The sequence below is a fragment of the Xenopus laevis genome, chromosome 8L (assembly GCF_017654675.1).
Source record: "Xenopus laevis strain J_2021 chromosome 8L, Xenopus_laevis_v10.1, whole genome shotgun sequence".
NCBI classification, from domain to species: Eukaryota; Metazoa; Chordata; class Amphibia; order Anura; family Pipidae; genus Xenopus; species Xenopus laevis.
In genome coordinates, this window is record NC_054385.1 from 5,644,816 (window position 1) to 5,660,399 (window position 15,584).

The window sequence follows — 15,584 nt, forward strand, 5'->3', positions numbered from 1 at the left end:
GTTAGGGTCGGTGCGGGACGAGAAATTCTCTACCCGCACATCACTACTTGTGCTGCTAAACATTTGGCCTATTTCATGGCCATTCCCTATTTCTATGAGAACAGAAGCTAAATAGATGGAATAATAGATTATAGTATGTAAAGAAAAGAGACTGGGAGAATAGAGGTTGAGTGAGGAGAATAATAATAGTACTGAGAGTGGGAATAATAATAGTACTGAGGTTTTTGGGTGGGTCCCTGGTGTCCCAGTCCGACACTGAGGCAGCACCGGTACCAATTCAGAGATATAAGAAGCGACAATAGAACTTCACATGTAAAGCTGTTACCGTCAGCCACGCCCCCTTTCGTGACACCACGCCTCCTTCCCGGATAAACACGCCCGCTCTCTGACACCAGCCCTTAAAGCGCGTTCTGGGTGCGTGAGCGCGCGCTGAGTTAAGGTACAGCTTGTGGGGACGGGGTCCGGCGGAGTGTGGCAGCGGCAAGAGAAGAGTTGTGTAGAAGCCGTGGAACCCTGTCTCCTCCCCGGTGCCAAGCAGTGAGTGTATGTGATCCTGACAATGCTCAGGCTGGACTGAGAGACCCCAAGGCACCCCAGCGACACAAGGCAAGGGTGAGTCCCTGATTGTACTAGGACCTGGCCAGACAAGGGTTAATCAGCTGAAGTCTCCGCCCCTCGCTGGGTGCATTGAGCCGGGACTGTGAGGGTTAAGCCCAATACGAGAGGCAGCGGCTGATCCCCAGCAACTATTCCTGACTTACATAGGGTTAATGAGCAGGAAAGTGGCTTCGTCCTTATACAGCTGCTGGAAGTGATCTGAAAGGGTTAACAAAGCTCAGAGTCACAGTAGCTGGGGAAGGGTTAATACGCAACGTGACCCCCTGGGCTGATCAGAAGCGGCTTCTGCAGGGTGGAAAGGGTTAAGGGACCTTCAATTGGGACAGTGCTGCTTGACCCTATTGATACCCCCAGAGGAGCAGCTTGGTTGCCTGAGACGCCTCCTGGGCTAAGAGATGGACCCCCATACTCGCTGCATGACTAGAGGACACCCACTGGCCATTTGATTGTCCCTCTCCCGGACTGTGATCTTGTGAGTGGCCGAGAGGGGGGATCCCTTGCCTCGTTTCTCCGTGGGGATTCCTGGGCTTGCCAACATGACTGAGGGCTGGAGACAGTGTGGACTGTGGCTGATCGACTGCAAAGTTCTCCCCGTGGACCACCGGGTGGTGTGGCCGTCTGCCGTGGTCTTTGACCTGGCCCAAGCTCTGCGGGATGGAGTCCTGCTCTGTCAGCTGCTGCACAACCTCTCCCCTGGATCTATAGACCTCAAGGACATCAACTTCAGACCCCAGATGTCACAGGTAACTATAGCTCGGGGGGTGACAATGGGGTTTCATAACTGTGATTTCTGCTTCTCTTTGTTCTGCGAACCTCGTATTTCCCCCTCCCTTCCCAAAGCCACCATCGTGTGGGCTACCCTGTGGCTTATTGTCTGAAACCTAAAAGACGGGCTTTATATTTGCATCAGCGCTGCAATCTCATCACCTGCGATCAGCATGCGGAGCCCTGCCGCACTGCAGGAAACCACTCGCAATATTCCTTTTATTCGCACTCTCCTCATCTGAACATAACCTCACTCCTGGGGTGATCATTAAACGGCATCACCACCCAAAAATACTTCTTGTTTGCTTAATAAAAGGAAATCGTATTCCAAGCAACTTCCTAAAAGACATCCATTCCTCACGTGTGTTAAAGTTATGTGCAAATGTCATTTTTATAGACAGCGTTCTCGCTGCACTGTTGGTTCTGACCCCTGAAACAGACCTAGGGGAGAGCTTGGCTACATTGTTTCAAGAACCAGACAACTGAAATGCCACTTTCAGCTGCAATGACAGTTAAAAGGGTAGTTCACTTTTACATTAACTTTTAGTATGTTATAGAATGGCCAATTCTAAGCAATTTTTCAATTGGCCATTGTTTATTTTTTATTTGTTCTAACTCTTTCCAGCTTTCAAATGGGAGTCACTGACCCCAATTAAAAACAAATGTATTGTTATTGTTACTTTTTATTACTTGTCATTCTATTCAGGCCTCTGCTGTTCATATTCCAGTCTCTTATTGTAATCACTGCATTGTTGCTTGGACCCTAGCAACCAGATGGCTGAACATTGCAAACTGGAGAACTGCTGAATAAAAATACCAATAAAAAAACCAATTGCAAAGTGTCTTAGAATATCCCTCTCTACATCATACTAAAACTTAATTTAAAGGTGAACAACCCCTGTAACAAAGTTTGAAGCCACTGAACATTTTTAATGAATGTATATTTTACTTAGGAACATGTTATTCTTTCATTATGCAAGAAATGCAGCCTGTTTTGGGTGGAGTTCCCCTTTAAAATAATCAATGCTTCCTTCATGGATCGCTCAAATGTATCCGTGAAGTAATGTACCACCCACTGTTAAATAGATATGGGGTAGTGTAAATTTTAAGGAGTATCAATCGAGTATTATAAGGTATACTGTAGCCCCTACTGTAAATGATAAGGATATTAGAAGTCACTGAGGGGTTGTTCTGTGACCATATAAAGACACAAGGCTGCAGGCTGAGTTATACAGAAAACTCTGAGTATCACTCATGTATTATAAGGGATAATGTACCCCCTACTGTAAATGATAAGGATATTAGAAGTACTGATGGGTTGTTCTGTGACCATATAAAGGCACAAGGCTGCAGGCTGAGTTATACAGGGAACTCTGAGTATCACTCATGTATTATAAGGGATAATGTACCCCCTACTGTAAATGATAAGGATATTAGAAGTCACACTGCACCACCATGGTACCTGTATGTTATTTAATGGGTGCAGAAGGTATTTAGGATGATGCCATAATAGTAATTAAAAAAAAAAAACATGTTTGTTAGCGGCTTTTTCTCCCCTTTAAGTGGTATCATGGGAAATTGGCACACAAGCAATATTAAGATGCAGGATTGGCATCACTACTCAGAATGGCAGAACGTGTGCCCCAGGGATAATTAGAAATCCTTATCTACTGTGAAACTGCTTGAGAGACAGGAGGGATAAGATCCATCAGTTTATTCAGTGTATTTAGCTGAGTGGGACTCAAAACTGCCGTTCAATGGACCCTGCTGGTCTGAAGTGCTTACAATCTAAATGGCATAGCAGAACAGGGGAAATAACGGGCTCTACTTTTGGGGCTGCATTGAATTTTCCTGTGTTGCTTTGCCTTCTTGTCGTGTTTTATGTGACCTGTGTATTTGAGAGGATACCCAGGTGTTAGAAGGGAGCGTTAACAAGACATTTGGTGCTGCCATATAGTTTGCTGTATAGTATGCACATTTAGAGTGCACTGCATGGATCCAGCAGTTCTTTATTTACACATTATACATCGTTCCCATCACTCCCTTCCCCAGTGAGCTTACAATCTTAGGTCCCAATCATATTCTTATCAGTCCCTGTCCCAGTGAGCTTACAATCTAAGGTCACAATCATATTCTCATTAGCCCCTGCCCCAGTGGAGTTTACAATTTAAGGCCCCTATCACATTCTCATCCATCCCTGCCCCAGTGAACTTACAATCTAAGGTCCCTATCACATTCCCATCAGTCCATGTCCCAGTGAGCTTACAATCTAAGGTCCCTATAACATTCCCATCAGCGCCCAGTGAGCTTACACTCTAAGGTCCCTATAACATTTCCATCAGTCCCTGCCTCAATGGAGCTTACAATCTAAGGTCCCTATCACATTCCCTGTCCCAGTGAGTTTATAATATAAATCCTTATCATATTCTCATCAGTCCCTGCCCCAGTGAGCTTACAATCAAAGGTCCCTATCACATTCCCATTAGCCCCTGCCCCAGTGGAGTTTACAATTTAAGGCCCCTATCACGTTCTCATCCATCCCTGCCCCAGTGAACTTACAATCTAAGGTCCCTATCACATTCCTATCAGTCCATGTCCCAGTGAGCTTACAATCTAAGGTCCCTATCACATTCCCATCAGTCCATGTCCCAGTGAGCTTACAATCTAAGGTCCCTATAACATCCCATCAGCCCCAGTGAGCTTACACTCTAAGGTCCCTATAACATTTCCATCAGTCCCTGCCTCAATGGAGCTTACAATCTAAGGTCCGTATCAGTCACACTAACTAGGGTTGACTTAATTTGGAGCCAATTACCCTGCCTGTGTGATTGGTTTAACCCTGATGAATCATACTTTAAATTTAAAGGGCTAAACCTTGACACAAATTAAAGTGCTGGTTCTTAACCTCAGGCCCCCAGATGTTGCTTGACTACAGTTCTCAACATCCTTCAGATTATGATTAAACACCCCCCCCCTCTCCACCCTACTGATTGAAATAGTGTAAGAGAAAAGCAATTAATTAACGATAGATTGCATCAGCGCACCATTTAATTTGTCAAATTGCCATTAATAATGATTGTGCCTCTGTTTTGCTCTGTAAGATAGATTGTTAGCTTAGGAAAAGAAATCTACAACATGTTTGTGTATAATTGAAGAGGAGCGTGTCTGAGTGGGCTGCTGGTGGGTTGGGTAACACTAATTACAAACATGCTGTCGCTGTATAATTAGCCCCTTTTTTTCATTTAAATATAAAATTTGGCCCTCTACTGGCCTCTGCACATTGCACCAGATCCTTATTATGATTTAGGGTGCAAAGTGCAGCCTGTACAGGCAATTGTCCTTCCTACATAGGCTTTGGCTCCTTATGGTGGTAGTGGGCCCAAAACGGCCCTGACTGTGCTCCTTAGGGGCCCTAAACTAAGTTTAAAGGACACATTTTAGAACCTTGTTGGGCTTGAGCAGAAGCTAAAGGGCTGGAGGTGCAACACTCTTGTTTTATTTTCTTCTCTTCACCAACACTTTGCTTACTGCAATGTCATATGGGAGCTGCCGCTGATTATTTAGGACAGTGATACTAAGGTGCCTATTGGGTCTCTGCTTGTGACATGAGATGCCCCATAGGAAAGGAACACCCCACCCAATCATTCTCATTGCAGAATAGACTTTGTTTCTCAAGCAGCATCATTCCCTTTCCCTGGCAGCAGATACTGATTGCAGGAGACAAGTGCCCCCCCCCCAAGCCTCTTTAGTCTTTCAAATCCACCTCTGTATCGGAGAAGTGCTTTAAGGTGCGGATATTAAGAAATATATAGAACCATGGAGGAGCACTCCCTTAACATATATAGCAAACTTGCCGGCTGCTGGTAAATAAGCTAAATAAAAAGTACTGCAACTTAACTGGAGTGTATAAATACAAATATACAGAGAAGGAATGTTCTGGGCACACAATAAGCTATACCCTCATACTGTACTGTCTAAGGGAATCAATATGGCACCTCCTCCTCCTCCCGTATGTATAAATACAAATATACAGAGAAGGAATGTTCTGAGCACACAATAAGCTATACCCTCATACTGTACTGTCTAAGGGAATCAATATGGCACCTCCTCCTCCCATATGTATAAATACAAATATACAGAGAAGGAATGTTCTGGGCACACAATAAGCTATACCCTCATACTGTACTGTCTAAGGAAATCAATATGGCACCTCCTCCTCCCATATGTATAAATACAAATATACAGAGAAGGAATGTTCTGGGCACACAATAAGCTATACCCTCATACTGTACTGTCTAAGGGAAACAATATGGCACCTCCTCCTCCCATATGTATAAATACAAATATACAGAGAAGGAATGTTCTGGGCACACAATAAGCTATACCCTCATACTGTACTGTCTAAGGGAATCAATATGGCACCTCCTCCTCCCATATGTATAAATACAAATATACAGAGAAGGAATGTTCTGGGCACACAATAAGCTATACCCTCATACTGTACTGTCTAAGGGAATCAATATGGCACCTCCCTCCTCCCATATGTATAAATACAAATATACAGAGAAGGAATGTTCTGGGCACACAATAAGCTATACCCTCATACTGTACTGTCTAAGGGAATCAATATGGCACCTCCTCCCATATGTATAAATACAAATATACAGAGAAGGAATGTTCTGTATATTTGAGGCCTATTTACCCCCAGCACCATTCCATTTCACGCAGCATATTTTATTGTGCAGTGCTGATCTGTTCCCTGTCTCTCCCCCAGCTAATGGGAAATAATCAGATTACATGCCGGTTCCTAGGTGTCTCGCCTCTAGGGATCCCCGGCCAGACCACATTTGCGGTTGCTAAACTATATCCCATTTACATGTTAACACAAGTGAGAATGTGCAGGTTCATCTGCTTCCCTCTCTCTCTCCGGAGACTGGATTTACACTTCTCTTTATTGTGCCTTTTATTTCCTTTAAGCCAGCGAATGTGAGAATTCAAAGGCCTCTGTATCATTTTTTTTTAATAGTACACCAGAAATAACGACTTCTGTTTTGTTTTTCAGTTGGTTTTTAAAAATGATTTGTTACCATTCATCTAAAAATGTAGGTTATAAAAATGAATTTGATTCATTTTCCTTCCTCTCCTGGGAAACTGCGACAATTGGATACATTTGTCAACTGATACAAATATATCCGGTGTTAGAATTGCTCTGATTTCAGGAGCACGCTCAGTATTGGGGAAGCTGCAGCTACTTAAAGGGATACTGTCATGGGAAAAAATTTTTTTTTCAAAATGAATCAGTTAATAGTGCTGCTCCAGCAGAATTCTGCACTGAAATCCGTTTCTCAAAAGAGCAAACAGATTTTTTTTATATTCAATTTTGAAATCTGACATAGGGCTAGACATATTGTCAATTTCCCAGCTGTACCCAGTCATGTGACTTGTGCTCTGATAAACTTCAATCACTCTTTACTGCTGTACTGCAAGTTGGAGTGATATCACCCCTCCCTTTTCCCCCCCAGCAGCCAAACAAAAGAACAATGGGAAGGTAACCAGATAGCAGCTCCCTAACACAAGATAACAGCTGCCTGGTAGATCTAAGAACAGCACTTAATAGTAAAATCCAGGTCCCACTGCGACACATTTAGTTACAATGAGAAGGAAAAACAGCAGCCTGCCAGAAAGCATTTCTCTCCTAAAGTGCAGGCACAAGTCACATGACTTGGGGCAACTGCGAAATTGACAAAATGTCAAGCCCCATGTCAGATTTCAAAATTGAATATAAAAAAATCTGTTTGCTCTTTTGAGAAATGGATTTCAGTGCAGAATTCTGCTGGAGTAGCACTATTAACTATTAATTTTCCGATGACAGGATCCCTTTAAAAATGTATCAATTTGGATCTGTTTAGGAAGCCAGCAATATGGCTGACTGAGCTGCTACTGGGAAGCACGAAAGAGGGGAACAAAACGTTAATTTTTAGGAGAACCGTAAAAAAAAAAAGAAAATAGAGACTGTTGTTCTATTTGAAAATGCGGCTTTTTAAAAAAAAGTGAACTGTCCCTTTAACAAGTGCGTGTAGGAGTGTGTACATTATCCAGCCCGAGCTTAAACATGTATGTTCAGGATCATTAAATAGCACTTTGCCTTGTCCAGATGTCAGAGCTCCCTTTTACTTCTAATGAGTTGTGTCAACATTGCTGCATCGCCAGTGACATATAGATGTTTTATTTACCCAGGAAGGGAGCAACGCTACGCTTTTTGTGCGTTGGTTCAATTTCAGCTTAAAGAGGCTGTTCACCTTTTAGTATGATGTAGAGAAGGATATTCTGAGACAATTTGCAATTGGTTTTCATTTTTTATTATTTGTGGTTTTTGACTTATTTAGCTTTTTATTCAGCAGCTCTCCAGTTTCAGCTATCTGGTTGCTACGATAAAAATTACCCTAGCAACCATGTATTGATTTGAATAAGAGACTGGAATATGAATAGGAAAGGCCTGAATAGAAATATGAGTAATAAAAAGTAGCAGTAACAATAAATGTGTAGCCTTACAGAAAATTCGTTTTTTTAGACGGGGTCAGTGACCCCCATTTGAAAGCTGGAAAGAGTCAGAAGAAGAAGGCAAATAATTACAAAACTATATAAAAAAATAAATAATAATGAAGGCTGATTGGAAAGTTGCCTAGAATTGGCCATTCTATAACATGTTCAAAGTTGCTCAAAGTTTTAAAGGTGAACCACCCCTTTGATATGTTTTTTTGGAAGTGGTGGCCTTTAAAATGACTGGGTAGAACCTTTGGCATCTATTTTAAGCCAGTTGGTGGTCTCTGCTTATGGGATTTCTTTTAAAGGGAAACAAAATCGTATAGGGAATTCCCCCATTTAAACAATAACATTTCAGGGTATTACTTGTGGGATCTATCATGCAAAAACCCATTATCCAGAATGCCCTGAATTACAGAAAGGCCATAGACTCCATTATAATCAAATAATTCAAATTTTCTGTGTAATAATAAAACAGTAGCTTGTACTTGATCCCAACTAAGATATAATTAATCCTTATTGGAGGCAAAACCAGCCTATTGGGTTTATTTAATGTTTACATGATTTTCTAGTAGACTTAATCCAAATTATGGAAAGATCTGTTATCTGTAAAACCCCATGTCCTGAGCATTCTGGATAACAGGTCCCATACCTGTAATAATAAAACAGTAGTTTGTACTTGATCCCAACTAAGATATAATTAATCCTTACTGAAGACAAAACCAGCCTATTGGGTTCATTTAATGTTGACATGATTTGCTAGTACACTTGGGGGCACATTTACTTAACTCGAGTGAAGGAATAGAATAAAAAATACTTTGAATTTTGAAGTATTTTTTTGGCTACTTCAACCTTCGACTACGACTTCGAATCGAACGTTTCGAACTAAAAATCGCTCGACTATTCGACCATTCGATTGTTGAAGTACTGCCTCTTTAAAAAAAAAACTTCATCCTCCTACTAGGCTTTCTAACCAATTTCTGATCGAAGGTAAATCGTTCGATCGATGGATTAAAATTAAAATTCGATCGAACCAATAGCACTAAATCCTTCGACTTCGATATTCGAAGTCGAAGGATTAAACTTCGCTAGTAAATGTGCCCCTTCGACCAATAGTAAATGTGCCCCTTAAAGTATGAAGATCTAAATTACGAAAAGATCCATTATCCGGAATACCCCAGGCCCCAAGCATTCTGGATAACAGGTCCTGTACGTGTATATATATATTTCCATTGCAAGACATTGGCCGGGCATTTTTATCTTTTATAAATGATTTTTAACTTGATAGTTTTGCTTTAATGAGCGACAGTAAATGGCGAGTTCATTATTCCGGGGCTGTTTTAAAGCCCAGAGGATGTGTCATGTGATGAGATCTTTGTACTTGTGCCAGTGCCCGGACTGTCTGGATATTGAAATAAAAAGAGTTTTCCTGGATGGAGCCAGATCTCTCTTCATCTCTTCCTGACCAAAGGCCTTAAGTGCTTAGTGTGAGTGGGGGTCAAGTCTCCTATCAAAGCTGTATTTCAGATATCCTGCGGGTTATTGTGTTTGGCTTTTAACAGAAAAAAATAATAGAGAGAGAGAGAGAGCGGCCCTTTTTGAAAATCCCCTCTGTGTATTCTCGTCAAGGGACGCAGACGCCTTCTGCTCGACTATCAGAAGTATTTACATGAAGTATGAGACTGTCTGCTTGTGCAGCGACCAGTCACCTCTACGATTTGATCATACAATGCATGTATAATAAGGGATAATGTACCCCCTACTGTAAATGATAAGGATATTAGAAGTCACTGAGGGGTTGTTCTCTGACCACATAAAGGCATAGGGCTGCAGGTTGAGTTATACAGGGAACTCTGAGTATCACTCATGTATTATAAGGGATAATGTACCCCCTACTGTAAATGATAAGGATATTAGAAGTCACTGAGGGGTTGTTCTGTGACCATATAAAGGCACAAGGCTGCAGGCTGAGTTATACAGGGAACTCTGAGTATCACTCATGTATTATAAGGGATAATGTACCCCCTACTGTAAATGATAAGGATATTAGAAGTCACTGAGGGGTTGTTCTGTGACCATATAAAGACACAAGGCTACAGACTGAGTTATACAGGGAACTCTGAGTATCACTCATGTATTATAAGGGATAATGTACCCCCTACTGTAAATGATAAGGATATTAGAATGTCACTGAGGGGTTGTTCTGTGACCATATAAAGGCACAAGGCTGCAGGCTGAGTTATACAGGGAAATCTGAGTATCACTCATGTATTATAAGGGATAATGTACCCCCTACTGTAAATGATAAGGATATTAGAAGTCACTGAGGGGTTCTGTGACCATATAAAGGCATAAGTCTGCAGGCTGAGTTATACAGGGAACTCTGAGTATCACTCATGTATTATAAGGGATAATGTACCCCCCTACTGTAAATGATAAGGATATTATAAGTCACTGAGGGGTTGTTCTGTGACCATATAAAGGCACAAGGCTGCAGGCTGAGTTATACAGGGAACTCTGAGTATCACTCATGTATTATAAGGGATAATGTACCCCCTACTGTAAATGATAAGGATATTAAAAGTCAATGAATATCAGTCTCTATATCATACTAACAGTTAATTTAAAGGTGAATGACTCCTTTAATACAATGCAAATAAATAAATATTGTCATATGCCTGAGCTCACAGAGGAGAGTCTTACTAATAATCCAATATTTGCATTGCTTTCTCCTGCCCCCCTCCTCGCATTGGCAGCAACATGACCCCCCCCACCCACCACTAGAGTGTAACTTACTGGCAGTGCGATACGGGTGGGACCAGACTGGAGATCCCCTCTATGTTCTCTGCACCCGGCCCCTTATTTGTGTGCTTGGCGCTGACATTACCTAACCAACCCTTACACTTCTGTTCTTTATTAAAATAATGTATTACAATAGACATATGTATGAACTTGGAGCAACAAGTTCAACCAATTTGTATGGTAATAAGAGAAAAAGAAACGCTGGAGGCTAAGGAAAAACAGTGTGTACTGTATTGTATTAAACTCTGGATAAATATGTCTTCTGAAGAGTGTGCCAGGGACAAGGAGAGCCTGTTTCTCTTGCTACAATGTTGTATATTATATCTCCATTACCTTTAGAGGAACATAAGGGTATAGCTTATTGTGTGCCCAGCACATTCCTTCTCTGTATATTTGTATTTATACATATGGGAGGAGGAGGTGCCATATTGTTTCCCTTAGACAGTACAGTATGAGGGTATAGCTTATTGTGTGCCCAGAACATTCCTTCTCTGTATATTTGTATTTATACATATGGGAGGAGGTGCCATATTGATTCCCTTAGACAGTACAGTATGAGGGTATAGCTTATTGTGTGCCCAGAACATTCCTTCTCTGTATATTTGTATTTATACATATGGGAGGAGGTGCCATATTAATTCCCTTAGACAGTACAGTATGAGGGTATAGCTTATTGTGTGCCCAGAACATTCCTTCTCTGTATATTTGTATATATACATATGGGAGGAGGGGGTGACATATTGATTCCCTTAGACAGTACAGTATGAGGGTATAGCTTATTGTGTGCCCAGAACATTCCTTCTCTGTATATTTGTATTTATACATATGGGAGGAGGGGGTGACATATTGATTCCCTTAGACAGTACAGTATGAGGGTATAGCTTATTGTGTGCCCAGCACATTCCTTCTCTGTATATTTGTATTTATACATATGGGAGGAGGTGCCATATTGATTCCCTTAGACAGTACAGTATGAGGGTATAGCTTATTGTGTGCCCAGAACATTCCTTCTCTGTATATTTGTATTTATACATATGGGAGGAGGTGCCATATTGATTCCCTTAGACCAGGGATCCCCAACCTTTTGAACCCGTGAGCAACATTCAGAAGTAAAAGGAGTTGGGGAGCAACACTAGCATGAAAAATGTTCTTGGGGTGCCAAATAAAGGCTGTGATTGGCCATTTAGTAGCCCCTATGTGGATTGTCAACCTACATTGAGGTTCTGTTTGGCAGTGCACCTGGTTTTTATACAACCAAAACTTGCCTCCAAGCCTGGAATTTAAAAACAAGCAATTGCTCTGAGACCACTGGGAGCAACATCCAAGGGGTTGGAGAGCAACACGTTGCTCACGAGCTACTGGTTGGGGATCACTGCCTTAGACAGTACAGTATGAGGGTATAGCTTATTGTGTGCCCAGAACATTCCTTCTCTGTATATTTGTATTTATACATATGGGAGGAGGGAGGTGCCATATTGATTCCCTTAGACAGTACAGTATGAGGGTATAGCTTATTGTGTGCCCAGAACATTCCTTCTCTGTATATTTGTATTTATACATATGGGAGGAGGAGGTGCCATATTGATTCCCTTAGACAGTACAGTATGAGGGTATAGCTTATTGTGTGCCCAGAACATTCCTTCTCTGTATATTTGTATTTATACATATGGGAGGAGGAGGTGCCATATTGATTCCCTTAGACAGGACAGTATGAGGGTATAGCTAATTGTGTGCCCAGAACATTCCTTCTCTGTATATTTGTAATTATACATATGGGATGCTCTCTCCTATCCCTCTTCTAGCTGTCCCGATAAGCCTCTTTCTGGCATCAGATGTTCCACTTAAGAGCAAAACCAAAATGGATTCAAAACCACAAGGGAGAGTGTGTGTGTGTGTGTGTATATATATATATATTGGATAGAATTATGTGCCTTAATCCGATAACCAGCAGCATTTATACCCCATATACAGACATATGGCTGGAGAATTGCCCTTAACTCTGCTGTGTCCAGCTTTGATTGGCTTCCCTTCCTTTAATGCCTCGGCTCTTGCCAGTGGTAGGGTTAAAAAGAATCCATTTTTTTCAATCCTCTTACCTAGAATCCATTGCATTTTCAGCTTTTAATCACCGCTTTGAATATAATCTGATTTAGCGGCTGAAAATATCATTCAAGAGGGTTAAAATGGAGAACATTTTTCTCATTTGTTCCTCTAATCTGGGATATTCACTTTTTCTTTAAAACAGAAATCGAATATTATCTTTATATTAGAATGGCTGTAAGGGAGCCCGGACTTTCTTGTTGGAGTCGCCATTGTTCTCCTCTATGGACTATCATATCTAAGCTTCTGTATTTGTTACTCTTTGCATGAATGATTGGAACAATAGGAAGGCGGCCAATCATGTTCCTACGCTCTCAGTCCATTCGTCCCATGGGGCAATAGGGCAGAGGGGGTATCTTTAGGGTTGACGTCTCTTTATTGGGATTTCGTCGTAAAAAGTTGATTTTTGTTCAACTTGTTGCATTATAAATGCCTCACCTTCGTCTGTGGTTGACGACTAATGGACACCCACAAAAGTCCTGCACCGGGTCGGGTACCTGCGGAATACCCCTAAATCGGTTGGGTTGTTAGTAGAAAATTCATGATTCCCTTACCGCGCGGGAAGTCCACGGGTTACTCACCTGGGTACCCGGCAAATGTGCGGGACTGGTCCCTTCCACCCTCCCTGGTGCTGTAGGAAGAATTTTTTTACCTTTCCGGATGAAGGTGCAGCAGAGTGATGTCCCTTCTGGTTTCACTGGTCCCAGGTAAGTTTGATTTATAAGGTCCGGGTCAGGTAGGGGGATGTGTTGGGTTAGGGGTCAACTGGTTTGGGTTGGGCACGGGTCCTTCCAATTGGACCCATGCAGGACTCTACCCAGAAGTAGAAAGATGTCCCCAAAGCTTGAAACAGTTGAGTTATATCATTTTACTCCGGTCGTTGTTCTGATAATGCAGCGTGGTGATATCCATCGATCGGGGGGGCCTTAATAAAACATGGGCAGGATTTGCCCACGGCTCAGTGAATTACTTTGTAACGTGGAAATCTCATCTCATGGGTCTGACCTTGGAACGCTTATTGATCAGCAATAGTTTTCACTCACTGTATAACTTGTCAATAAATACCCTGTGCCTGCCAGGCAACTGCCCGCTTATTAATAATATCCGAGCCTAATCTGCTGCCTCCCCCGCTCATGGATTTGCTCCTATTGATTTTGTTTCCCGCCTCCCCCCCGGCATGATATTTTAATTATCGTTTCATAGCAAAACAAATATCCCTTGTCTTAATCCCCGTGAAAAATACTGGGAATGACGCTTCCTGGAAACCTCACCGGCTCCCGCTCGATTGTAGGCCGCATTATGGCAGGAACAAGATGGCTGACATTATCCATTTGGAATGAGATTAGTGATGCATAATCCTGTTGGATTTTACTTTATCTGTCAACCCCCTGGGGAAAAACCGTGGAAAAATTTTCTGTACATTAGAAAAAAAATGCATGGAGATTTTGTTGGAGAGGCAATTTCATATTTTTATCTAAATTTAGACACCCTTTTACTGTAGCTACAACTTGTCATTCCCAACATTTATTTTTATCTGCAGTGAGGAGCAGATTATAGTCGTGTTTCTTTCTAAGAGTGTTGCAATTTGCATTGCATATTTTTCATTGGACACAAAGAACAGAATGCAGCTGTTGTCCTGAATGCAAGGGTTCTGCAGACCCAGATGTGTGGGAAGTTGTTAATTTGGGAGCACCCTTCCTACTGGAATGCTGTGTAGCTCATTGGAAACCTCTTTATACCACTTCAGTCCTCTCTTCCCCACTTATAAACTGCACCACTCACCCCACGCTCCCCTGGATTTCATGAATAGTGAGGTTGGTGGGCGCCATGTTTGGACATATGACTTCCTCTTCCTGTCTTTCCCGAGGTGACTGCTGATGCCATTGGGCCACCAGGAACCAAGGAGAGGAAGTCAAATGTCCAAACATGGCGCCCACCAATCAGGGCTGGTCCTATCAAATGTGGGGCCCAATTGGGACCATGTTGGCGGGGCCCCTAGACAAAGTGTTGCTGGCTACTGACACACCAAGTATTTAGGAAAATAAGGGCATACAGGCACAAAATAGAAAGGAAAGGGGCAGACAAGGTAAGAGAGTGAGAGGGATGAAATAGGGGCACATAATAGGGGCACACAGGGTAAGAGAGAGAGGGAGGAAATAGGAGAGTGGACTGGGCCAATTAGTTTGGGGCAGGCTGGGCCGATTCAGCTTGGGAGCAGGCTTGGTTGGATTGGGGGCAGGCAGGGCCTATCAAGGTTGGAGGAAAGCTGGGCCTATGAGAGTTGGGGGCAGGCTAGACCTATGGAGTTGGGGGATAGGCTGGCTTATCAGAGTTGGGGGTGGGCTGGACCTATGGATTTGGGGATGGGCTGGACTCTCAAAGTTGGGGGCAGGCCAGGCAGCATCATGTGCTGGTGGAAATATTATCTGTGCTGCCCTCTGGTGCGGGGCCCCCAGAGGTGTGGGGCCCTATTGGGCCCAATTGGTCCAATAGGCCTAAGGCCGGCCCTGCCACCAATGCCGCTCTGCATTTTATTATGCAGTAAAGAAAATTAGAATCTGTATTGGGGTGCCACGGTGGTGCTGTTGCGACAGGGGGAGGGTGGCCTCTGCAGATAACCAAATGGGGTTCTTTCCCTTTAACCTAATGAAATCAGTTCTTTTTTAACAATTACATTAAGAAACAGATTCTCTTTCCCCTAGAGCAGAAATGAGGAAGCTGGCCTTGGCAGCCATATTGTGCGCATTTTTAGAATG

The 15,584-nt window shown here is 42.5% G+C and overlaps 1 protein-coding gene across 8 annotated transcripts in view; it reads left to right on the forward strand.

Moving 5' to 3' along the window:
* The first annotated feature begins 406 nt into the window (after positions 1–406).
* Positions 407–15,584, forward strand: part of vav2.L (vav guanine nucleotide exchange factor 2 L homeolog) — a 118,613-nt gene continuing 103,435 nt past the window's right edge. For 4 of the 8 annotated variants that reach the window (XM_018229499.2, XM_018229496.2, XM_018229498.2 and 1 more), the window contains exon 1: positions 409–1,361. In XM_018229499.2, coding sequence (XP_018084988.1) covers positions 1,155–1,361 — 207 coding nt within the window. In that variant the 5' untranslated portion in view covers positions 409–1,154. Of the gene's footprint in view, positions 1,362–15,584 lie in introns of all 8 variants that reach the window. The other 4 variants (XM_018229495.2, XM_018229497.2, XM_018229502.2 and 1 more) reach the window with 2 other exon arrangements.